This window comes from Rhincodon typus, chromosome 20 (assembly GCF_021869965.1).
Source record: "Rhincodon typus isolate 14 chromosome 20, sRhiTyp1.1, whole genome shotgun sequence".
Taxonomy (NCBI): Eukaryota; Metazoa; Chordata; class Chondrichthyes; order Orectolobiformes; family Rhincodontidae; genus Rhincodon; species Rhincodon typus.
Window position 1 is genome coordinate 32,783,346 of NC_063351.1, and position 27,559 is coordinate 32,810,904.

General features: G+C 38.0%; 1 protein-coding gene across 1 annotated transcript in view; it reads left to right on the forward strand.

The window, feature by feature from the left end:
- The window catches only part of LOC109929104 (pleckstrin homology domain-containing family S member 1), a 28,120-nt gene extending 18,561 nt beyond the window's left edge, over window positions 1-9,559 (forward strand). The window contains exons 12-15 of the mRNA XM_020528893.2: window positions 4,315-4,416; window positions 5,544-5,667; window positions 7,523-7,605; window positions 7,709-9,559. Coding sequence (XP_020384482.2) covers window positions 4,315-4,416; window positions 5,544-5,667; window positions 7,523-7,582 — 286 coding nt within the window. The 3' untranslated portion in view covers window positions 7,583-7,605; window positions 7,709-9,559. The remainder of the gene's footprint in view (window positions 1-4,314; window positions 4,417-5,543; window positions 5,668-7,522; window positions 7,606-7,708) is intronic.
- The last annotated feature ends 18,000 nt before the right edge of the window (window positions 9,560-27,559 follow it).

Here is a 27,559-nt window from a genome sequence, read left to right on the forward strand (position 1 = left end):
TATCACTGTCGGAATCTGCAGTTTCAGTGGGAGGTCACCTTCTTTACGAGATCAATGTGATAGGCACATGCTTTCCACAAAAAGGGTTCCGTTCCCGCATTGCATGAGGTCACTATGAAGGGCCTGCCCTCTCTGCCTGGCCTGAGGTATGGTGACCATCCACTTAAACTCACCACCAACCACCTCTGTCTAACGAGAGAGCAGCCTGTGGGACTCTATATTTCCAATGTTTATAAGATGTTACCTAGGAGTCTAACAACAAACTCACTGTAATAAAACTTAGATGAATTTTGATTACCAGCACACAGTTTAATAAATACCTTAAATATTAAATTAATATGGTAATGATTAACAAATGTCAATAACAGCATCAAAATATCAAAGATTCAATCCATAAACCTTGATTTACTCTTGACAATATTGCCTCCTAAAAAGATTCAGGAAAAAGTGTAATAAGGTCATCACTCCAATTATTTCTTTTTATTCTATTTTAGCTGACTCCTGACTCAGGTTAATATTTAACAATTACGGGCCTCGTCGGCTACTTTTTCAGTGTCTATCACCTGCAGTCCTGTAAACTGGAGTCTGATCATTGTTCAGAATAACTCAGCAAACTGGCCTCAGTTTGGATTCGATCGTGGAGTGCAATTCCATCTGATAGTCGTAAAACATTTTACAACATTGTATCACTGAAACCATCATAAAAAAAACTTTTAAAAACTTGAAGGTTGCAGTTCCAGAAGCAGCATCTTCCCTCATAGAAACTGCACCATACCCTGCCATCACTGTCCACTCCATACTGACTGGGTTCACAAGTGATATCTCTTTATAAAGCCTTGTCTTGAGATTGACACCAACGCTTTAAAGGAAAAATATTGCTATGCAGCAAAATAACACAATGCAAGTGCACAATTTTGATAAATTGCCAGGGTGTGGCAGAGTGGAATTTTTTGACCTGAGTGATCTGCAATGTTGAGCTTAAATAAACATTTACAGATGTCGATGCCAGTTGAGTCCTGTTTCTAGGTAGATAAATGAGTAGAACCCTGTTTTCTTCTTTTGGAAGTGTAGTGCTGAGGTGAGTAATGAATCTAAGTGTTAGTGTGGTTAAAAACCTATATAAGCAGCAAATTTCTACAAACTACAACTTTTCACCAATTGCATGTATTTCCAATCACACTGATCCATGCCAAATCTAAATTTATAACATAATTTGAACTCTGAAACTGTATTACAATCTCACTCCTGACAATTGCAAAATAATGTTTTGAACAACAATTCATTTGAGAGAATTTTCCAGTAAAGTGCAAGAATTGGGATCAAAATTATTAATACTCTTATGTAAACATTGGTACTTTGTTGATTTCTAGTGTGTAGTGTGCATGTGGTTTACCAACTTTAAAGTGTTTGCAGTAAAGTACATGTTCCTACATGATGAATTCTGGGCAAAGAGATAGTTCATGTTCGTGCAGGAGTGGTGTGTTAGTGCCAGATGATCTCTTCCTGAATGAATGTCAGCATTGTCCACAACAATCATCTCTTCCTTATGCTGTCAGTGAGGACTCCAATTTGTTATGAGAAGAGAAAGCAGGTGACCCACCAGAAAGCACGGCAGAGGTGTGGGAAAACATTCTGTTTCTTTGCACTACCTTTAACGTTTCATATGTTGCCATATATCATTGGTTGTCATTGATGATTTTCTGGACTTTTTCTTTCCCCTTAAGACTTGTTCCTTGATTTATAAATCTCCCTTCCCAGAAGAGAGTGAGAGAAAAAAAGACAGATTTAAGCCATGTGTTTCCCACCGTGACCCAATCTGAACTTGTTGTCTTTAAGCAGATGAAAAGAAAGAAAGAATGAGGGTTTCTGCATAAATATGCATAGAGTAAATGGTGATGTTTCTGGGACCCAATGCAATATTGATTGGTGGGTTTGAGGGGGCATGATGTGATAGCCCTAGGCTCCACTCCCACCGCTGGAACTGGAACCACTGCTGACTGCCTCCAACTTTTCTCATTGTTTCCCTCCTGTCACCAATTCCCCATTTTCCCCCTGCTGGCCTTATAGCGAATCTGACTGGGCCCCATAAGAACTCCAAGAGTGTGCATGCACAAACATGGGCAATCTTGAAAATTGCGCTCAGATTCCTGACATCACTGTCTGCTGTGCGACTCAAGAGCCTCCTAACCTCCAACCCTGGGCTTCTGCCCACACGCTCTCTCCCTGCCCCCAATATATACACTGTTCATCGCAATGTTTAATATCAGGCCGAGAATTCCAATCAATCCATGCAAAGGAAATGCAAGTTTTAGACCCGAGTAAAGTAAGTGTCTTAAGACTCAGTCTGTCTACATCTAACATATTTCTGCAATTTGCAGTGTCCCATTTGGCAGACTGTGTATTGCCTTAGATCTTTTGTGAGGATGGAGATACATTTTATGGCAGCCTGCACAAACACGATATTTATTTATTTATTTATTTCTTCATTCCTTCATTCATTCATTCTGCCAAGATCTCTTTCTGTTGGCATTAGGTACAGAACTTTATGCTTCATTAACCAAAATGTTCAGGCTCTCAACATTATCCAAAGTCTGAAAGTGTCCACGTCTATTTGTTTTAACAATATATTTTCTCATAATATGAATATATTTAAATGGTCATAAACTCCTGAGAACAATCAAAGGATTCAAATGGAATACATTATTGACTAGGAGTAGTTAGTAGCTACAATTTATTTTGCACCAACCCACGATGGAAGTTCCATGAAAGTATCAAGAAGTAAAAACAAAGGTTGAAGAGGATGTTAGCTCAGGCTATCATTCAAGTCCAAATGCAGAATTAGCTCAAATCGCTGGCCTCTGTGCTTTTCTGTATCTCTGCACCATTCACACTGAGCTGTAGGCTGTAAGTCAGCCTGAGCCCTGGATGGGGGGTGGAGGGGGTGTCAGCCAAACCACAACAACATATTTCTGTTTGTGCTTCTCTTTATTGCTCCATCGATTTGACCTATAAACTTCCTGGTCCTTGACTTTTATGAACGTTTATCTTCAGCCAGCTTTCTTAAGTTTGGAGGCAGAAATTGTTGATATTGACAACTTGGGAAACATGCATTTAAACTTCATGTATGTAGCCCAGGAGCTCAAATGTTATGCAGACCATGTAAACAAACATTTTGGACTCTTTACCACTGATGACTGTAATCAGTACTTCAATTTACTAAACATGGCAAAAATATTCTGACAGGTCAATCTATTTCATACATATAAAATCTCAGATTTATTTCAAGCATTTTCAGGCAAATGACTTCTTTCCCTGTTCTGGTGTGAAGGAGTTGCTTGAATCCATTCCCTTAGTACCATTAACAATTCAAAGGCAATTTCTGTTTTGCTCTCATTTGAGTTTTATTTTCCTGAGGGGAATCTTTCCATTTCTGGTGTACATTTTGTTTTACACATTTCACCTTGAATATTAAGTCATTTTAAACAAGTTATTGCTGTCTCACCTTTAAATAAAACAGATGTCTGTTGTGGAGAAAATCTGTCAGTCTGCAAAGAGACGGTCCAAAAATATTATTCAGATAGAGAGTTATTCCATGAACCAAACAAAATCCATAAACGCCCAGTTAAAGTGTACATTTTGTATTAACATTCAGTTGGTCCAAAACAAAGTTTAACCTGTCCCCAGAGGACTGATAGGCTGCTTGCTTCATTGCTAAACTCCCTGGGGTTTTATCAGGTGCCTAATGAAAGTGGACTTTAACAAGCATTGAAATGGGGTGATCCAGGCTCCATTTCCAAAGATCAAGGGCAATCCAGTGTAATACAGATCTACTGGTGTTGTGCAAGAATCATAGAGTCCCTGGAAGCAGGCCGTTCAACCCATCAAGTCCATACTGACCCTCTGAAGGACATGGTCACTGAATATGTTGAGAAACATACATAACTCACCTTCCAATTATACATGAAGATTGAAGCATCCCCTGTATTAAATGCAGTAATATGTTAAAGCATATATGAAAAATTGGTTCAGAGTTCTGCTACATGCTAAACATATGGGGCACCTTTGGTTGAGATTTTTAATTTCTGCATCCCTCTGTAGTTTAATATTTGGCTTCTGAGACTACCATTCTCAGGCAGAGTGCGTTAAAATGAAAACAATATCTTTCACTGGGCACTGGAAGTATCTGTCAAAATCATTTTAACTATTTGTAACCTTCTGTGGAATGTTAGGATTCGGTGTGAATCTCAAAAAAAAAAAATTCTGATAATATTTCCACTAAGTGGGTATCAGCATTTACATATTTATTTTATTTAGCAATGTTACAGAAGAAACAAAGCTGGAGAAATTGGATGTTTTAGTTCACCGGAATGATTTCAAAAACAATATGTCAATTCAACAAGTATATCAGAAAGTCTGGTAAGTAACTGTCAGCATTTCATTCCAATGTCATATTATTGAATAAACATTCAAATTAACTCACACACTTCCAAAAATTGATTCTTGTTAATTGAATGCAATGTCGTTGATCAATGTGAAAAAAATCAGAATAAATGTATTTATTGCATTTGCTCAGAGTTTAAATAAAAACAGCAGTGTTACACAGGCATCAAATATTCCCTGGAGTTTGGAGTGGTGAAGAAAAAGTGGTAACTGGGCTTTTTATGCGTATGGCATAAAATAGCAACCCGTGTATCCATCACCTCAAGCAGTGCTTAGTGACAGGGAAGATCTGAGCAGAGTCTGGTGTATGTTTCAAAGATACTGCAACAATTTTACATATATAAATGTGGAATTAACTATTAGAAAATTGTTCTGATTTTTTTTTCCTTAAAGCAATTCACACACCATGTTGGTTCTTTATATTATTTATTCAAATCTTCACTGAGCAGAAGGAACAGATTTTCTCTTACACACATTAATTGTAAACACTTACCTGATTGGGTTGGATTGAGAAAAAAATTCAGAAGGGAGAATCATAGGTTTATAATAAAACCTGCAAATTTCTATCCACTTAATAGAAATTCAGGCTGGAAACGCCTTCAGAGGTGTGATTCAGCCCACACGTTCTTACTCAATGTATTGTATCTGACAGACAAATATGTATACATAAATTTGTGCAAACCTGTAGGAAATTCCAGCTTCCTACCCAACACACACACACACCGTCTCTCTCTGATCGAATGAAGACAGGAGCAATTTAATTTTCCATTAATTACTCATTCCTAATGCCGTTAAAATGACATCAGTTTCTTTCGTGACTCTGATAGCCTAGGAAGCCCATGAGTAAGGAAGCTGGTGCCACCGTGTGGTTTATTTTGCATCAGTCACCAGTTCTCATGTCTATATTTGATCTTTCAATTTTTAACCAGCCTGTTCAGAAATATTATGACACACCCCATGGAGCAGTGGAACTTGAACCCATAGTAAAGGACACTACCACTGCAACACAAAAGCCCCTCCATTCTGCTGGCACACTTTCTTCTAATAAGATAATTGACAGGATTGAGAGCAGTGTTCATTAACAAAATTCTTCTTGGCAATAGTGTCATGTCTTCAGATAAGAAGTGTCCTCTGAAATTTGGAGATCAAATCTTGGCAATCAACAAACTCCAGATCAATGGTGTAGAGGAAGTCAGCATGTTTGTCGACAAATTGATGGAAGACAAGGTACAACGCTTTCTATGTATGCTGAATGATACCTGCTGTTTAACCAATTGTGGAAAATAAAGTGCCACAGGAAAATTTCAATGGTCTAAATACAGATGATGGAATCAAATACTAGAATCACTGCAAGCAGGGGTCTCCCATTCTGATCCCATTGAATATGTGGTGGATACTCACTACTCAAAGCACAGCTGCAGCATTGGTTTTGGGGTGATGCAGTATGCAATACGAGGTTTCAGTCTGGCAATAGGGCACGAGAATTGTAACCTACCATAAGAGAAAAAAATCAATAGCCCCTTGGTCTATTTTCTATGGGGAACCATATGCAAAAGAAAATGCTCCAGTATGTCTTAGTTTTCAGAGGCTTCAGCTATTTCCTGGGCTAGGTCGCCAAGATGGTACATAAACACATTCACCAGGAAGGCCGTCAGTATACCTTGTGGCTAAAGGGACTCTCTGCACCAATCCTGCTCTCCCCCACTTCCTCTGTGTTACTAGGCTAAAAAGTGGCAGATATAGGTTCCACATTATAAAGCTGAGTGGAAACCCTAAAGTGAAGCTGGAGTCTGGCATATCTAAATTGCGGACTGTTTTCCAGACCTTCAATACAAGAGTTATTGCAGGATTACAATAAAGGATTCAAACAACATTTTGCCCCGTATACCTTTGTGTTGTGTTGCTGCCATTAACATGGTAGTTGCTTATATCATTTTGTTGTATAAATTAGTGATGAAAAATCTCAGATGCAATGTGGCAAGTTACTAATCTCAATCACACTGTTGTTGAGAGGCAACCAAGTAGTGTTGCACAGAAAGGCATGGCCTTGAAAAACCTTTTTACTGAAGGGCTCATGACTAATTATAGTTGCTGTGACCCATGGAATATAGGTGAACTTTACAAAGGGCAGAAAATATCTCCATTTTAATTCTTAAATAGTACCTTAGGAATAAATCAAAAGCATAAGTATCAACCAAAATTCAATAGCACTAATTAATACAAAGTTAGGATAGGTTGAGGGGCCTCTGCAGGTCATTAAAGAAAACCAGCACAGATGGGAAAAATCTTTGGCTTGTTCAAACTTCTTCCAGAATAATCTGCAGTTTCCCTTTCCTTTTTCGCAGCGTCCAACATCCTTTGTAAATGATTCCAAGGTTTTAGCCTCCATCATACTGCCTAGATATTCTTTGTAGTGTTAATTACATATCATTTGTTGAGTAGCAGAATTTTATTTTTATGTGAGTTAATTTCCCAAAAAAATCTCAATTTGGAAATACCTCTCGGTTATTTCTGAAGAGGTTTATTTCATTAATATTGGTATGACTGAGTTTGTCAGTGGCTTGAGAGAGTTTTATTCGTGCCACGCTATACGGTTGGGTTTTAAAATGTTGCATTTAGTCTTGACCCATTGAAAAGAGCGAATATTACAGCTTCAGTGGAACAAAGGTATTGACTGGGCACCCCAACCATCTGAATTGGGATGTTTCAGCTGTACAGTTCCATCTTGGCACACAATCTAAGAAAGAATACTGGTCAGCAATCTAAGGCATTAAAACCAAATGGGGCTACTTTAGGACGTATCAAATCAACAGGATGCTGTTAGAAACAGTGAATGTCTAAAGAAATTGGTGGGGTGGGTGCTGGAGTTGTGGAACAGGGATGGGTGGCATACCAAATACCAAAATACAATAGGGTGAGGTGATTATGAAGACAAATTTTATGTGTTTTGAACCAATTCAAATTGATAACTGCAAAAATTGCATGTTTCAAATTGCAGTGTACTTGTTCCCTAGTAACATGACAGTAATTTTGTAGAGTGTATTTCTGGAACTGTAATTTGACAAAAACAATTTTTCCCCAGATGATAGTTACCATATTGCGACTATCTGAAGCACCACAACTCGAGGAGCATCATTGTTGAAAAATGAAGAAAACTAATAAGACGTAAGTCACATTTACCTTATCAGTCAGCAACATCAATTTGTATACTTTGAACTTGTGTAAAATATGTCAAAGGCAAGTTATATTTTCTTCATTTATTACACAGGGTTGTAATTTGGATGATGTATAATCAAAGCACCAATGGTCATGGAATTGTCAACATTCAATATTGATCAAGTCAACTCATCCATCAGCAATTCATCTGTATTTGTTTTTATTTTCATTCTTTATAACCTTAATACTTCAACTTCACTCATGAGTGAAGTTGAAGAGATCTGGAAATCTTCACAATTCTCCACGTTGTGTGGTCAAAGGAAATAGGGATATAGTAAAGGTTCATCTTTTGAGCAATCTCAAGCATGCTGGCACTTCCCTTTTCATCGCCAAACAACTGCTAACATCAAATATGATATAGTCTTCATAACATTTATCAACCCTCAGTGATTTCTACTTATAACATGTCCTATTTGGCCAAGAAGGAATCCCAGTGCATTATGTGATTTATTAAAAGGCAGTTAATTAATTGAAAGACAAATTGTGAAGGTTTTGGTGAGCATTAAGCACATACGTACAAATCCATTGTCGAGTGCTTGGTGTGTATGGTGTTTTTTATTGTTTTTTGTGCTATTTATTTTCAAAGGACAAAATAGAAAATGTATTAATATTATTGCTGCTGCAAAAATTTGTCCATTTGAAAGGCAATTAACATCACTATTGGCATACACTTTATACATATCTTCCTGATACCATTGTTGCAAAATAATAATTCATTCTGGCCAGTTTAGATGCAATTAATTTTCACCACCTTACTATTTACATAAATATTAGTTGATACGTGTAACTTCTTTGGTTTTTATTCAAAATTAGTGAAGAATAGAGTTAGTACTTGAATATTGTGTTTGCTGCTTTATGCTGTAATTTTCATGCCACATTTAAATTGCTGTAACTTAAATTAGTTACAAGGCACACAGGTTAATATAGGCACTATTCTGCCTCTCTGACTGCTCAATAGCTAGAAGGGATTGTTTGATACTGACACTGAATCCAAGCAAAGTCAAATCTCCAGAACTGATATCCACATTTTGATCAGCATCAACGCTCCATCTGCACTTTCTTGAAGTTTATAAATTTAATAAGTCATAAAGCTTTTTCGGTTAACTAGTAAATCATCAGTTTTAAAATCTTTACATTTTTCTTTTTTTAACTGGAGCACATAATCCATCCTGACTCTTTGATAAAATATTAAGGAAGAACCGTATTGTTGAAGGTGACATTGTAGAGATGAGATGTTAACTCATCTATAATCTCGGGTGCACATTGAAAGGTGGCATGACAATATTTAAAGTCAATCAAGGTAGTTTTCTATATCCTGACCAATATTTCTTTCTTAACCAAAACTACTCAAATGGACTATTTGGTCATTTTATAATGTTTATGAGACTTTTATTTGCACAAATTGAGCACTGTGCTTCCCTAGAACTGTGACTGCATTTAAGGAGATAATCATTGATAGCAATCCGTTTAGGAATATTCTAAAACAATGCCACCTTTCATATTAAGTAAAATTCTTTACTTTCTATTATTAAAGGATAATTGTTCATTGCCATCGTACTTCTAAACATTCTCAAAGCACTAATTTAAAAGACTGGTAATGTTAGCCACACTTCAGAATTCTTCTAAGCAAGAAATGTTACTTGAAAATATGAAATATATATGACACCACAAGGCTATTGCATTAACGATCAAATTACAGTTGTTTTCTGCAAGTAACATTCCAGTAGCTCAGTTGGACTGAGTTGTAACTATTGTAACTTGTAAACAAGTATTGTAAATTGTATTCATGAATTCATGATATCATAAAAGATATGGGTTCAGAGTAAGCATTAAGGAAATGCTACCACTGTATTTTATATTAAGTGTCATTTATATTGAGAAAATATTAAAAAATGCATTTTTATTGAAGGAATTTCTTTTTGAAAATAAAAATGGTTTGACAAATATCTGAAAGCTGGTGTTATTTAAAGAATTCTAAAATCTAAGAATAGTGTGGTCATTCAAATGTAGTATCCAATGGGAATTAGCATCTGATATCACTCTGAACTGTTTAACCTAATGCTGATCACTGAAATGTGATTTCTAAGTTTATTTGAGGTATCTGAAATCCCCAGATTGTTGAAAATAATGAATGGAAAGGCAGGAAGTTTTTGAAATGATATGGGTTACATCATAAAATAGAATGTAACTCAAGTAAATACAATGTAAGAAACAAAATATGAGTACAATATAAGTAAATCGAAGACTATAATGTTTTCTTCTCTGCCCACTAAATTACAAGGTTTAACTCCACCTGACAGATAAAAATGTGGTGGTATCCAAATTAAAAATGAGTTAGTTGATTTATCATCTGATTTATGCTCCATAATCACTTTTCCTACAGCTTTTCTTTAATGGTCTAATACTTGCTAGAATCAGAGGACAGCCACATTAATCTTTAAGAATTAGGTTTTCATATCACGTCAATCATTTGAGCTGCTGGAACCTTAGGCTTTAATCTCCGCTCCCCAAGACAAAGCAACATACCACCCTACACCATTCCTCTCCCCACTACAGACTCCATTTCTCCCTTAATCCATCTTTCCTCTGGCTGAGTTAGTGTCCAAGCCTTTGATATTCAGACAACCCAAAGGCATCAAACGTCAATAGGACACCCATTCATTTGACTAGCTGTACATTAATGAACCAGGCATTCCACCGAAGGACTAATACAAATTTTTTTGCTTACTATCCTGGTAAAAATCTGTAGTTCATTTTTCACTCCCTTGCAATTGTTACTTATAAATTGTTCAATCAATTTGTGGTAGCTGTGCATGTGGATGCTGACAGACCAAGGCTCTGTGACATTAATGTATGATGATGTTCACAACTGGGTAACAGAGGTACCAAAAGAAAACCTAAATGATAAATATTCTCTGTTACGTTAGCAACCTATCAAGCAGAAACCTCTGTGTGGTAATACATTCACATGCAGTTCTCCATATCGCCAGCAGGTGCTGCAGTTATTACATGCTGCAAAATGTATTTCTCTTAACCAAAAAGTACTTACAATTTTTAAAAGCAAAACTTGTTTAAGAGTTCTTTTACAGCAATTAAAAATTGTTTCCCATTGCCTTCTGGAAAGTTGGGTTCAAAAGATATTCCTGTACAATTCCAAATGATCCTAAATTACCCAGAATGTGAGATAACACAGAGATAGCAGGAACTGCAGATGCTGGAGAATCTGAGATAACTACTATCTCTGACCAGAATGTATAATTTTCTGGGGCTCAGTCCCTCTCAAACTATTTGTGAATTCAATAATTATCTTGATTTTAATGTTTTGGGGCAATTTTCATTTCTTTCTGTTTATAAAATTATTTACACTCGGCAAAGACTTTAGTGTCAGCATTGCACTGTTTCAAAGATTATAGCAGCATCACTTCAATTGCTTTAAAGTACACGAAGATTAATATTTTAGTTTGTTTTGCTTTTTTGTCCTTCCTTCATATGGCTCATGTGTCTGGCATGAAAATTGAAAACTTGCTAGGTTCCCCGACTTTCCAATCCGAGAGAATGAGAATGCGGCACCAATTTGCTGCTTCATCAGTGAGCAGTGTGCTCAGTACAGACTAGGGATCAAATCTCACATGATTTAGCTTTTCCCCTCAATGTCTTAAACAGGTTAATCCATCACTTTTTTGCTGCCTTCCACTTCCAAAACAATTTTTTTAAAGTCAGCCACCTATTGGATTTCATTAATCCACCTTAAAAATATCGCGTTGGTACATTGGCAAATGTGTTCAGAAAATTCACACAGATTTTGTTTATTGTTCAGATATCATCTGCTAAGCCAATACAGTAGACTCCCATTTAAAAACTAGAATAGCAGATAAAGCTGGACATTTTTCAATTGTAATAAAAAAATGAGGCCCCAGGAAATGCAATCCCAATCTATAAAGCATATGGGTGGTAGTTTAACTTGAGGGTCACCATGCTTCAGGTGTGACCTGAGAAGAAGAACCCTTCATGGTAACCTCAGCTGGTGCAGGAATTAAGCCCACATGATCAGCATCACTCTGCATCATAAACCAGCTCTCCAGCCAACTGAGGTAACCAATGCCCCAAGGGAATGTAATCAGTCCTATAATGAAGGTGCTGTGTTGGAGCCACACTTAAAGGTAAGTACATGGTTCGCTATGACTATGCCACAGTAAGTTGGGTGAAGGGGATTTGAGAGCCAGAGTGGTGACACCTGAAGTGCAGGGAATGGAACACGCCCACTCAAAGATACTGTTCACGATGGTGGAGGAGAATTTTTTTTCCTTTATTTATTCATGGGATGAGGGCGTCGCTGGCTCGGCAGCATTTATTGTCCCTCCCTAATTGCCTAGAGGGCAGTTGAGAGTCAACCACATTGTTGTGGGTCTGGAGTCACATGTAGACCAGACCAGGTAAGGATGACAGTTTCCTTCTCTAAAGGACATTAGTGAACCAGATGGGTTTTTCCAACAATCAGCAATGGATTCATCATTAAACTCTTAATTTCAGATATTTATTGAATTCAAATTCCACCATCTGCCATAGCAGGATTCGAACCCGGGTCCCCAGAACATTATCTGGGTCTCTGCATTAACAGTCTAGTGATAATACCACTATGCCAAAGAAGACACAGGGAGCTGTTCTGAGGGTGGCATTGTTGGAAGAGATTCAAAGAAGGTAACTTTGGAGGAAGCATTGTCAAAGTAACTACCATTGAGTTTAATAATCGGATAATAAACTCTGACATTTTTTTGTTATTCTATGGCAACTGTTGGTGATATTACTGCTCAGCCATTTACATCTCTGCTAACCCAACCTTTTATTTCTTTAATAAAGACCGAAAGAACTGCGGATGCTGTAAATCAGGAACAAAATCAAAGTTGCTTGTAAAGCTCAGCAGGTCTGGCAGCATCTGTGAAGGAAAAAACAGAGTTAATGTTTCGGGTCCAGTGACCCTTCCTCAGAACGTCCAGTTCCAGAAACGTTAACTCTGTTTTTTTCTTCACAGATGCTGCCAGACCTGCTGAGCTTTTCCAGCAACTTTGTTTTTGTTCCTTTATTTCTTTACTTGCTGCAACACCACCCTAATTTCTGCAGCCCAATGATCACTTTTGGCATTTGATTGTCTGCCCTCCAACCTTTAACAGACATTTTAGAGATATAAATCCACTTTAGTTGATGGCAACAATGCTGCTTTATTTGCCTATTTGTGACGACATAAAGTGGATTAGAGTTACAGAGTCACGCAGCACAGAAACAGACCCTTCAGTCCAACAAATAATAAATAAATAAATGCATACATACATAGACAAATAAATAATATGAGGGGTTTTTCTGCCCAGTCGCTGAAAGATTTGAGAACCGCATGTGAGTGTGCAAAAGACATAAGATTCAATTGATATTTCGAGGGGAAGTTATTCTTCCATCATTTGAATTATATTCATTAGAAAGCTGGCTCAATAATAGGCCCAGTCTGAAGAGGGAATGATGGTCCTCCTGCCTGGTGGGGCAGTGAAGGAGAAAGCATTTTGACCAACGCTGGGAAAATCCCACCAGAGTCTGCGCTTCCACCCTAGGTGAATCCTTAATTTTCTTTAATTTATTTGGCTCCCTGACCTACTGCTTAAAGCCCAGCTCTGACAAAAATGCTCAGAGGTAGAGACAAAGTTGCAGAGTCAACTCAATGCATAGCTTTGAAAATTTGATTACTAAACATGCCTCCATAAAGCTGGGAAGATTCCACCTAATCTGATAACACGTGGTTAAGAAACTTCCGTTTTATAGCTGTTTTGCTCTGCTGTTGACCCAGAAATGGAAATGAAGCTTTTACTGGCTACACATCCTATTTGAAAGTGCTCAAATTATATAACAGTCCCACAGGAATAGTTGCTGTAATGGTTGGGAGCTTGCTCAAAAGTGCAATACAACTCAAGAATATTGAACTTCAAATCTTAAAAACGGCTGACAACACACTGCTAACCCATGATAGAAGAACCAATGATGTAGTATCTGTAATAGCATAATCTTCTGCAATAAGAAATAAGAAGAAATTTCAGTCAAAGTTTTCCAATTGGACGGTTCCAAAAATAAATAAATCAACACCTTCTCAATCAATCCCCCTTCATCAGTTTAAATCAAAGAAAAATCTCATCTATTCCCAAACATAATGGTTGATTCTGTAATTCACAACTGCCAACAGCATTGTGGTCTCACATGTATAAAGATGGACAGAAAATCACTGCCTGTCCGCCTACGATTGCATAAAAATTATAGGAAATACTAGGTCACCTCTACAGTTACATAAAAGAGTGAATTTCGATACACTGCTTCCACCTTTTTCTTCAGTAAAGTGAATAATTAGAAACTCTTGTTGATGCTAAGGAAGCTGTATTACACGGTAACCTTTTATCAGAATTCTTATGTTCAGTGAAGTTGTTATGATTCATTTTTAAACTTCTCCTCAATGTTTTTGCAAGAACACCATTCAAAAGCAATGTACTCACAATGCTGGATTTAATTGAAGCTGTGGTTTTTCCAAAATGGGTATTCTTGCAACAAAGCAAAATGATGTTTTTTTTTCCCTCTCATTTGTATGCTTTGACTTTTCGGCTATTAATGGTGCAAGAATAATCTTTTTGACCTTTCTCCAAATAACTGTGGGTTATTAAGAATATTAGCATAATTTTAAAAGAGTAAATTAGCAGTAAAGACGCTATCAGAATCCACCATATTTGAATAAAATCAACATGCAAGTCCTAAGATTTCCTCTTAGCTTCAGTTCAAGCAGTTTTTGTGCCAAGAATCACAAGATTGCATAAAAGCTTATCCTTGCTTGCAATAGACAGTATCAAACAAGTCTGGCTGCTGTTTTGAGGTCAACTGGAATGGGCTGCAACATTTCCAGTACTGAGTTTCCTAAAGGGAAGGTATTTGTACTAAAACAAAATATTATAGAGACTGAGAATAATAAGTTTATTTTTATGAACGTGAACTATTTTTAGACGAAACCTGTTGGTGATGTATTGCAATATTAATGGATGAACTGTAGTCTTTTTACATGTTAGGCATTGGTTCAGCTTTCCAAATTCTAAGCTCTGGAATTTCTTCTAAATCTTTAGACCCCTCTCTCCTTCTTCAGTGCAGTCCAATGCTCCCCCTTTGTCAAAACTTTGGCTCTCCTGTCCCAAAATGTGATTCAATGTCAAATTCTGTTTGGTATTGTGACATGCTTTGGAACATGTTACTATGCTAAATAAACTATTTATATGCAAGCTGTTGATGTTGGGTGGATCATTGCTTGTCCCTTTGGATCCATGATATTTCAAATGTTAACTATAAGCTTCGCTGATTGTTTTTCACAACTTGGAAACATTTGACTTACCTGGCTCTATAGATGTTTGACATCTTTCTAATTAATTCATAAGATGTGGGCATCGCTGGCTGGGCCAGTATTTATTGTCCATCCCTAACTGCCCTTGAGAAGGTGGTGATGAAGCTATGTTCTTGAATTGCTGTCATCCATTTGCACTAAGTAGACCTGTAGTGCCATTAGGGAGGAAGTTCCAGGGTTTTGACCCATCGATACTGGAGAAATATTCCCAAGTCAGGATGGTGTATGGCTTGAAGCGGAACTTGCAAGTTGTGGTGTTCTCATGAATCTGCTGCCCTTGTCCTTCGAGGTGGTAATGATCATAGTGTTGGAAGGTTCCGTCTAAGGAGCCTTGGTGAATTTCTGCAGTGTATCATGTAGATGACACTGCTTCTATTGAGTGTCAGTGGTGGAGGGAATAAATGTTTGTGGATGTGCTGCCAATCAAGTGGGCTGCTTTGTCCTGGATGGTGTCAAGCTTCTGGTGTGTTGTTGGAGCTGCATTCATTCAGGCAATTGAGGAATATTCCATCACGCTCCTGATTTGTGACTTGTTGATGGTAGCCAGGCATTAAGGAAAATAATAGATGAGTAACATCAATAAATATGGCTGCTCCAGTAAATTTCTGTTAAGTCTGCATAGTGCCATCCTAAGCAGCAATTCATGAATGAATGATTCCCCAACTGTGTTTCTATCAATGCTGCTGTTCTTTCATTGAGTAGAATCTTATGTCCTTTGTAAAATTCAGAGGTTGGGTTAAGACAAAGGTGCACCAACAGCTAGAATCTTCTGGGAGAAACCCAAATAACAATTTTCTCAACATTTCACTGTCCAATGAAGAACAATAAGCAGATTCCCAAGGGAGGAGGTCCAATCAGAGGCCTGCTGCACTGGACAGGATGGTAACCCCACAGGGACAAAATGGCATTGCTGAGACAGGTGGGGGTGCATGGGGGAGCCAGAAGATAGAAACGCCCTTGAAAGCCTGATGAAGGTTTAAATATAAAGAAGGTTCAAAGGTCTTAAGAGTGGAAGGGGAATCCACAACAATGATTGTGGCCCAGACTGTAGCTCAATAATAAGGCCAGGATATTGAAATGGGAATTCCGCAATGGTGATGCCATTGAATGTCAAAGGATGATGGCTAGATTATCTCTTGATGGAAATGGTCATCACCTGGCACTTGTGTGGCATGGATGTTACTTGCTACTTGTCAGCCCAAGCCTGAATATTGTCCAGGTCTTGCTGTAGAAAAGACCACATCTGGAGGAATGCATTTATCTTAGCAGGTTGTCGGCAGTAGGAATTTACAGAGACAAAGAGAGATGAGGCCACGGAAGGATTTGAAACAAGGATGAGAATTTGGGATATCAGAGGTAGCCATGCAAGTACAGAATGAGAAGTCATTGCAAGAGATTCTCTGGCTGAAATTAAATAGCTTAAAAAGTAATGATGCGAAAGCAGTCCCAACAAACTGGAGGTCATTGGAAAAGTATTGGAAGAAGGGACATGGTTAGAACTGCAGATGAATCAAGAACGATAATGACGGAAACTTTACCTTTGTCGCAAGCACATAGAATATCATTTTTAACTTTGACAAAGGCTGTCTCGTACTGTGACAGGGTCCTTAAAATGATTGGAGGATTCAAACATAGAGTTCTGGGGAAATTGGGAATGGATGGGAAAGGTAACAGCACATTCAAGGATTCTTAACTTGCAACGGTTTTAATGTACAACAATCTTGGTTCTGAGCTAATTAATTCATAATATTCCACAAACAGTATCACGTGGATTCTTGGAAGACACACCCATGCCCAATGTATATTTTTCATCTTGTATAAACAGTTCCTTCTTAAAAGCCCTGTATATTTAATATCCAGAATTTTGTTTATATGTCTCTTATCACTCTTCCTGTCTAGAAAACTACAGCTGAGCCAGGTTTATAAAAATGTATAAACGGAGAAGAAATACAGGGAAATGGCTCACCCATGAGTAATGAATCATAATCCTGAGCAAATGTTAGGACATTTTGTGAAGGCTAAAGTGTATGAAATGCTCATAAATTTCAACATGGAGTTTGGAAGACACTATATTCTAGAGGATCACAAACAAATAGTCATCTTCTATTACCAAAAATATAGCCCTCAGAAATAATCTGTGTTTCACTATGTACTGACCACGCATTTCTCTGCAACTTCGAAGGAAAGGTATTGAGTGCAACTTGTTCATGAAAATCATGACTATTATATCCATTCCAGAGATTTCAATAGTATGGACAAAACACATTTACAGCACTTATTTAGTGGGAGGTAAATAATTACACATCAGAATAATTATTCTGCTTTCTTGGAAAACAAATATTAAATGTTCCTTTTCTGAGTAGATGAAATGTGTTCGCTGCTGGAAATACATCAATTTATATAGGCAAGAGGAAAGAGGAAGTGCCAAAAGGTAAAAGACAGATGATGCAAGAACAAAACAGTGAAATAGACAGAGACAAAATATAAAGAAAGAATAGAAAACAAATGAAAAGGCTGAAAAGGAATAGATTGGTGGAAGTGGAAAAGATAACAGTTCGTGCAGGTAGAAGAATTAAAGTGGACAAAAGAATGTTTGTCCACATTTTTTGAAATCTGAACACAACCAAATTACAAGATATGAGATTGAGGAATTTATCATATTACTGAGTTACGCGCATGATGAAAATACACCCAAGTGTAATGGATCTTACACAATCACTTACCAAACCCTTGATCCATACAAATTTTCACCCATTGATCTCGTTACACCCTAATTCTTCAATACAAGAATCGTCCATTTGTTTAAGGGGCTCTCAACTTTGCAAACGGATTTTCAGAAACAATGTGATTTTTCCAGGTATTTAATTTCAATTCTTTGAGCCTTTTACAAGAAGTATCCTTACTGACAACTGCTCTGTGTTTTCTGGATATTTTAATACATTTTTACAGTATAAGTATATTGAAAGTTAAATATTAAAAGTTAAAAATGGAAAACATTTCCCAATTTCTAAAGCATATCTTACTTGATGCATATTATGTTTATGAAGTGTTCACATTGACTTATGCTACCTATATCTCTTTAAAATTCAAGTATCTCTAATGAGATTTTGAGGATAGTTTCATACAACCTGACATTGGCAAAATGGGCATGACATTAGGTGGATTATTGTGCCAAATATTAGGGTTTTACTCAAGGAGTAAAAGAAAGCTGGGAAAAATGGCAGAATTTATTGGAAGTGATAGGGGTCACACTACCAGCTGGAGAGCCAGTGAGAACATCACATTCTCTCTTTTCAATAAGGCACACCATAACTGGGCAACAGCAAGTCTGCTCCCACAGATCAAGGACTTAGGGTTGAGGTGTGCCAACGTCCTACCCACCAAGAACTACCAGCCAACCAATGGTCAGCAACGCTTAATTGCTCAGTAGTACCACCAGGGAGGTAGTGGCTGCTGACAATAGTGCACTCACCACAGACCCAGGATCATTCAGGGGCCCAACCCATGAGTGTATGATGGTTAATGTGGGATTGTGGAGCGCAGGTCACAGAGGGAGTATGCAGCAAGTACAGTGGGTGGATCTCAGAGAATTTCTCTTCACAATGCCAGGATCCCCAAAAAGGCACCACCTGCCTTTGAACATGGAAGTCTCCCAGCACCCCATTAAGGTTTGCCTTTCAGGTTTCCCAAATAGAAGGGGCCTGACCCATTGCTGGTGAGCACTGGTAGTGGTGCAATGAGGTACCACATGCAATTAAATGTCCTCTGCCACCAAACTCGCTACAGGAAGGGGTGTTCAATTCAGGCAAACATTTCTAAAGCAAGCACTGGTTATATTGAAAGTAAATGTGCAACAATACTTTATTTGAGAGCATAACTTGAAAAAGACAAAAGCAAATCTTTGGTGTTAAGGAATTGTACATAGTTGCCAACAATGAATCCTGTTCTATAAATTATTCCAGATATATTTGTTAATATTTATAATAAACCTGAAGTCTCAACTTGAATGTTTCATTTAAACTGATTCATCTTAGCAATTTAGTTCAGTGCCCTGCAGGTCGTAACTTCATGCAATATCTAAGAGAAAATTGCAAAGAGAAATAGCCAAATGGTTGGAAATATTCTACTGAACTTTATTCAATATTTCTGTCTCACTTTAATAATTTGGCTATTATTTTGGTGATTGCTATGATAACTACATTTTTCACAGCAAACCTTTGCAGATAGCCGGTCCTGGTTCAATTTTGCCTTATAATCAGATCACCATTGTAGTACAAAAGCAATTGACAAAATATATGACTGACTATATTGCTAGATATTTTTGCTTGTAATTCTTCATGTTTCTATGTTTTTGGTTTGTTCATAGTATGTAGGCATCACCGGCTAGGGCATTTATTGCCCATCACTAAACATCTTTGGGGGTTGCGGGGAGGCAGTAATTAAGCATCAACCATATTACTGTAGGTCAAGAGTCACATGTAGGCCAGACCAGGTAAGGATAGCAGATTTCCTAAATGAGTTTTTATAACAATCCACAGTGGTTGCTACTAAACTAGCCTTAATCCAGATTGTTATTGCATTCCACTATTTGCCTTGGTGGGATTCAAACTCATGTCCCCAGAACATTACCTACCGTTCAGGACACCTAGTGCAGCAATATTACCACTACACCAGTACCTTTTGTCTATATTCATTATAACTTTTTCTGTATAATCACGCTCCCATTAATTTAATTTCAATTTACTTTTAAGGAGTGATTCAATACTGATTAGTTGACTAAAATTTCAGACCATAGATTAAATGTGTTGCATGTCACTAATGCAATGAAATGAAATACGAAGGCAGCCGTTGTTGAGTAAACTAGAATGGACTTTTTTGGGAGAAGAGCCTGTTAGCTGTAAATTCAATATCATTCTTCTACATCTGCCTGAAGAAGCATAATTTAACATCTCATTGAAAATATTGTAATGTCAACTTAATGCTGAACTGAACTGTCAGCGAGGTTGTGTGCTCAAGTCTTTGGAGTGAAGTCTGAACCCATGACTTTCTGATGCAAAAGCATACTTAAACCATAGAATTACTGCAAAACTCCAATATGTCCCTTCTGTGTGAGTCATTATTTGCTCAGTGGGGCCCATTTGAACAAGTGAGAAAGCCCCATACATCTAGAATTTTACTAGGATTCATTTTAACAACCAATCCTAAAGCAACCAGTTTCTTTCAATTTCTAAGTGCATTGTAAAGAAACTCTGATATTATTCATAAAAATCCTTTTATGTTAATCACAATTACACAACAGTGTTCCATTACCCCTCAAGGTTTTATTTTCATCTTATTAACCACAAACATTTGTACACAACTATTATAATTAATGAACGATTATATTTTGCAAATGTCACCCTACCATGAAAAGAAAATTAGCTTCAGGGAGCTAATTAACATGAAGACGACAACTTCAGTTCACATCAACCAATAAGTCATAGAATGACAAAGGTCACCCTACGGGCACATCTCATAATTTTCAATAATTTAGCACAAGTACAGGTCAAGAAGTAACAGATTTGATAAAAGACTGAAAAGCCCAATGAGCACAGAAACCGATTCTTGCTCAAAAGGAAAACAAGTGCTTTGGACAACTATTTTTAGAAGCAACAATTACATTGGCACTTCTACTCTGTGTTAATCTTGTTTTTTTATCCTAAACCCAGCTGAGAATTACTAAGGAACAGATAGTATCAGCTATTACAGGCTACTCAGATGAGGATAGATATATTTACTTTCTTTATAGTACATGAATGTGTGTTCTCTGGTAATTTAAATCAAATTATGTGAGAGCTCACACATTTTATTTTATGCAGAACATTTTTCATAACACCAGAATTAAAAGCAAATTCACTACACGCTTTGTCTGAAGCCAGCAGATATAGACTGTGAAGTGATGCTGGCTGGACATAACACTATAAGACTTAGGAGCAGGAGTAGGCCATTCAGCCCTCCAAGTCTGCTCTGCCATTCAATGAGGTCATGGCTGTTCTGATAATCCTCAACTCCACTTTCCTGCCTTTTCCCCATAGCCCTTGATTGCCTAACTGATTAAAAATCAGTCTATCTCAATCTTGAACATGCTTAACGAGCCAGCCTCAATAACTCTCTGTGGTAAAAAAATTCCACAGATTTACTATAGAGATAACAAGGTGTAGAGCTGGATGAACACAGCAGGCCAAGCAGCATCATAGGAGCAGGAAGGCTGACGTTTCGGGCCTAGACCCTTCTTCAGATTTACTACCCTTGTAGAGAAAAAAAATTTCTCCTCATCACTGTCTTAAATGGGTAACCCCTTACTCCAAGGTTATGACCTCTTGTCATGGCCACAGCTGCCCTGTCAAGCCCTCAAGAGTGCATTCTCGCTGAACATTCTGCAACATTGACCATCTCTGTAGGTGGCAACTCCCTGGCACAGTCACCTAGGAAAACTGTTTGGCAGTTATACATTTGTGCTCAGAGGGATCCAAACATTAGGAATTGAAATCCAGGAGGGATAAAAGTGCCAGCAACACGCAAAGCCATGTATATGCATTGTTGCCCCTGATCATAGCTCATGTGATAGGTTCTCAGCACAAACTTCAAGCCATGAAGCCTTTTGTGTGGCCATGACCTGTTGCTGGATGGTGTGACAAAATATTGAGCACTTGGACTGAGAGATTCAGAATCAAATTCATCAAAGATACCATCAACAGCATTTATGTACAAAGCTCAAACAACGAGATAGCCTTCTTCACATGTGCCACCAAAATGCCCTCCAATATATTTTCCTCTTTCTCTCCCTCCCACTACCTCTAAGTGCCCTCCCTGGTTCTGCAGCTGGATGGAGGAAGCCTACAGACTTGAAGTTTTGGTTGGGTGACCCCTGGGGATCTTTTGTCTAGCCAAAGGTCTTCTTGCCAGAGACATGTAAACCCACTTTGGCATGAATTTCCAAGGGGTTGGGGGCAGACAGAGTGGAGGTGAAAGGCCCAGCCATCTCTACAATGTCCCAAGTGAAAACTGCCAAGGGGTCTGTGTGTGGCCCCTCCTCTGTCTGGCTGCATCCTGCCAATTCCCCAGCCCCATCTCCATGTGAGGAGGAGGCACCTGAACTGGGGTCAAGTATCCCCTTATCCCCTTATCTAATGAAAGACTGGCATTGAAGACAGTCCAGAGAAGAGTCATTAGGCTGTTCCAGGTATGGAGGGATTTTCTTATGAGGAGAGGTTGAGTAGGTTGGGCCTGTACCCATTGGAATTTAGAAGAACGCGGGACGGCCTTATTGAAACATGTGCAAATCATAGGGGGCTTAACATGGTAGATGCATAGAGATTTTGGGTGGGGATCCTTCTTCAGAAGTGGTCCCAACCCGAAATGTCAACTTTCCTACTCCTCTGATGCTGCCTGACCTGCTGTGTTCCTCCAGCTCCACACTGTGTTGTCTCTGACTCCAGCATCTGCAGTTCTTGCTATCTCTGAGATGCATAGAGATTGTTTCCTTCTGTGAGAGAAGCTAGGGCCGATGGGCATACTCTCAGAGTAAGGGATCACCCATTTAAGACAGAGATGAAGAGGAATTTCTTCTCTCAGAGGGTAGTAAATCTGTGGAATGCTTTATAGCAGAATTTTGTCAGGGCTCATTAAATGTATTGAAAGCTGAGATTGATAGATTTTTAATCAGTCAAACTCAAGGGTTATGCAGATAAGGCATAAACGTGGTGTTAAGGATTATCAGATCAACCCTGATCTCATTGAATTGTGGAGCAGATGTGATTGGTTGAATGGCCTACTTCTGCTCCGATATCTTATTGTCTGAAAAGAGTCAGTGACAAGTTTAAAGATCCAGAGGAGAGTGACGTTTTCTCTGTCTGATACCGTTGCTCCTTTTTTTCGGATCAGTTCTCCTGCTCTACCTCTGCAACTATAGATAGATGGTCAGAAACCACTATTCTGAAACCTTGATAAAATGAAGAACCAGTTTTTTCTCTCCCTGTAAGAGAACAGATTTTTACACAAAGTATGCTATTACTTCAACATGTAAGGCAATTCCTGTCCACTCACTGAGGTATCCAACCTATTATGAATATCCTTGACCATATACCTGAATAAATATAACTGTCCTGGAAAATACGTTAACATTGCACACTGCTTGTATTCAGAAGAATGATAATTTCAAGGAGATGGTCACATTGCATTTCATTATTTGGCCCCAGCTTGCTTCCTTTTTTCACACACTAACTCTGTCGGCTTTTATCCTCCCAGCATGCTTAGCGCGTTGAAAGATAAGAATCTCTTAGGTGCCTGGATGGGAAAATTTACATTTAGTGCATGTGATGAATGTCAATGTAAGATCTCTTGGTTGTCCTGCATAACTTCATAAAAGAACCACAAATACCACCTTCCAAAAAAACATACTAAATAACCACTTACATAATTTTTAATGAGATATCCACTCTTCTTTCAAGGTTATTGGAAATAGTAAAACTCCCACGGAAATTCATCACTTCTGTGTCAGATTTACACATTATCAACCTAACTAGGCAAGCATCAAAATCCAGTAGCTACTTCAAATCGTCCACCTGCTTCTCAAAGGAATGCAGATCCTCATCAAGAAAGATTACAATGTGAATCCTCCCACAGATCCAAAGTCTTTAAAAGTGTACATGGATTTAAAGTGATGAAAGGCAGGTTTATACTTATCTTTGGAAGTTCTTCTTCATGTAAAGACAGATCAGCACATGGGAAGTGGTAGTCAGGTACATTAGTGAAGGCAAAAACTCAAGGATGACCTAAGCTGAGTCAAGCAGCTTCCCTCATTTGTACTATCCCGTGTTCATACGATAACTGCAGCCTTACTAGTGGTCTTATGGTTCTCCTCAATCAAAATATCTTAAGAAATGATGTTGAATGATTTACATTGAGTACAATGTCATACACTTTAGGGATATTGTGATGTGACAATATCTACTGTATGTCGAAAAACAGGGTTGGCTTTCATAGACCTCACCTGCATGTGGCCCATGCACTTTGAGTTGAATGGAAAATTCAAGGGCCCACTTGCAATGATTTTACTGAATATAAATTGTTTTGTGTGCACTTATGGCTGTTGAGAAACTTCACTATGAATAATCCTTAGAAAATCAACCCTGCATTTTCTAGAAATACATGAGATATTACAGTGTAGTGATCCATCGGTGATAGATATTTTAAATATGTAGAAACACACACTTCATAGTACTACAACATATGATATGCTTTAACATGAATATAGTACATATACATTGGTATGAAATACATACTCTATTTTACGATACATTATGCTCTGGGGTTGAGATATGAATGATCCATGAATTGAATATTTGTTAGACTCTGTTTATGAACAATCCAGCATGAGATGGAGTGTTGAAGTCCATGAGAGCAATCTAATTAATGTACAGCTACCACTGTAATGTGTAAACTCACTTGGCAGGATTTCTCTCTGTCAGTACCAAGATGTCAAAAGGCAACTTCTGAAATCAACACTTAAAAACATCTTTGAGGATGAATAATGGCCAATGATTTGCAGCAAGGCCTAAGGCAGAGCTGTGTCACCAGTTACACAGTGCTAAAAAGATCACTAGCAAATTTGAAAAGGAATGAAACATTTTCATCCTCAAGTTTTGCTGAAGACATCTGAGTGTTCAAATGAATTAATATAAGAAGTGCTGTAGATCAACTGAGAGATGAAGACAATTAATCAGATGAGTTCTGGCACCCTGCATCTCTGATTCCTGTCAATTAACTGTATAACTGTGCCTATGGGTCAAGTCACACTGCAACTAGGTATACGCAAATTATTATAGCAGTCAAATTTGTGTTGTAAACAAGCGCTCCATATTCCTTATTGCAGCACAGTGTCTCAGTATTTAGCACTGCTGCCTCACAGTACCAGGGACCTGGGTTCGATTCCAGTCTCAGGTGGCTGTCTGTGTGGAGTCTCCCTATGACTGCATGAGTCCCCGCTGGGTGCTCCAGTTCCCTACCACAGTCCAAAGATGTGCAGGTTGGGTAGATTGGCCATGCTAAATTGCTTATAGTGTCCAGGGATATGCAGGCTGGGTGGCTTAGCCACGGGAAATGCAGGGTTACCAGGAGAGGGTAGGGAGTAGCTTCAGATGGGATGATCTTCGGAGGGTTGGTGTTGAATCGACAGGCTGAATGGCCTGCTTCCACACTGTAGGGATTCTATGATTCTATTGGAAAGCTAAATAAGGAAAAACAAAATCAATGGATGAAATTTCTACCTTTATTTCGAAGTGCATCATGCTTCCATTACACAGAACCTTGGTTAGACCCCATCTGAAGTCATGCAATCAGTTTTGATTACCCCACTGTGGAATAATAGATGAGCTTCAGACAGCACAAAGAACAAATTCACCAGGTTAAGGCCAGGGTACAGAGTTAAACAATGAATCCTAGACCCTAGCTCCTATTCCTTTGTGTTTGTAAGCTTAAAAACAAATCAGATTAAGTGTTTAAAATGATAAAAGAATTCAGTACACTGCATACAAATAAGTTGTTTCATCTAGTGGAGAAATTTAGAATACACTACTTTAAAATTAGATCTTCCCGAAGTGAAATCAAGAACTTTCACACAAGATGCACAGAAAATGTGTGAATCTCTCCCCCAAAAGGCAGTGGATTCTTCAGCCTTGGGATCACCGACCTCTATTAGGTATCAGGGGAGATCGAAGGCTGAGAGGACTACTCCCATTGCTTTGTTCTGATCATCGGAGGAAGTTCCAGAGTTGGCATTTGGTACTCATGACATAATTATTTTGCAGCAGACATTTTTCATAAAGTGAACAGAAATTATTCCCTTACACAACATCTGCAGTTCACGTGTGTGGAGCATTAAGTGGAATTCAAGCACATCAAACCAAGTTTTACAATGCCTTTATGACATTGGTTCAAATCTACCTCACGCTGATGAAATGAAATTCCTTTTCCTGCCAGCTAAAAGGATCACAAATGAAAAGAATGGGTAATCTGAAGCTAGTTTCCACCGGGAGTGTGTCACTGCTCTAAACCGCACATAATGCAGTTTAAATTGGCAGTAAAGTAGTGTTCTCACTTAAAGAAGTAGTTCTCTTCTGAGGACAGAATTAAAGTATGTTGTTGTGGCAGAGGACAAGAGCCGTGCCATGTACCCAGCTAAATTACATCTAGCCTTTGAATACTTGATGCTGGTTTCAAAGATAGAAACATTTTCCAAACACCCGGGCTATTTTTCAAGTATAAAAACATCTGAATATATTTATGTAAATCCAATGCGCACAGCTTCAATCGTTCAGAGTTATTTACTTTGATCTTAGATTGAAATAAACAAACTCATCCTAAAAATTAGATTTTTAAATCCTTCAGAAGCAAATAGATTTTAATCAGGCTAGAATAAACAGACTAACTAGAATCCTAGCAGTTCATTTATCTTTCATCCCTGGGGGGTACAGGCATTGAGTCGTCATTTACCTCTTTCCAAACTGCGTCCTTGATCCAACAAGAGACACAAGATTTTCAATTTCACTTCTATAGCAACCTATTGGACAACCTGAACTTTCAAAGTCAGCCAGCATCACCAGCAGTTTTCTTCTATACATAAAATCATCAACCAGGATTGATATGATCTCTATTTGTTGCATACTTGTCAAATGCTTCTGACTTTTAACGTTTGAGTTATCAAAAAATGGACAATTGTACATGGTTCCTAGCGTAAACATTATGCCAAGAATTCCATTTTATGACAGCCCCCATTGACTAATACCTACAATTGATGCCTAATATGACTGAGAATTCAGGAAATTGTTATAGCGAAGTGGCGATTTTAGAATGGAAATCTTCCAGCAAATCGAGAGTGGTAGTGGATACATTCAATGCAGTTGGTAGGTATTGTAACTGTGTGGTAAGAGGAATGAAATATTTATTAAATTTCATCACCAAGACTAGCATGTATCTTCCCATCAGATCAGTACTAGCTCCAAGCTGCCAAAAACATTATTCCACCCTCAGTTCATGACAAAGTAAATATTTGAACTCAATCCCCAAGTTTCTATTTTGGCACAAATGAAATCCTGAACGCAGCAATCTTTGGTAGCAAAATAGTTTGGCAAATTTCATAATGTCTGCTTAGATTTTTACTGGCTCTAGAAGGATGAAAGAAAGGGTGATGACCAAATCTCTCCTTTACATTCCTTCCTGTCAAATGGATAAACGTGTCGATAATCATATCCCAAAGTAACATGCCTTACTACAATTTTATTACAAGTGCAAAGCAATCTTTAAAAAAGATAAAAGAGCTAGATTTATATTAATCTTTCCTGACCGAAAGCTATAAATTTACAACCAGTTGCAATTGACCTTAGATTTATAAGAAATAATTTGGATTTTCTCATTCAGATCATATTCCCTTGGGGCGTTCTTGAATGATAGATT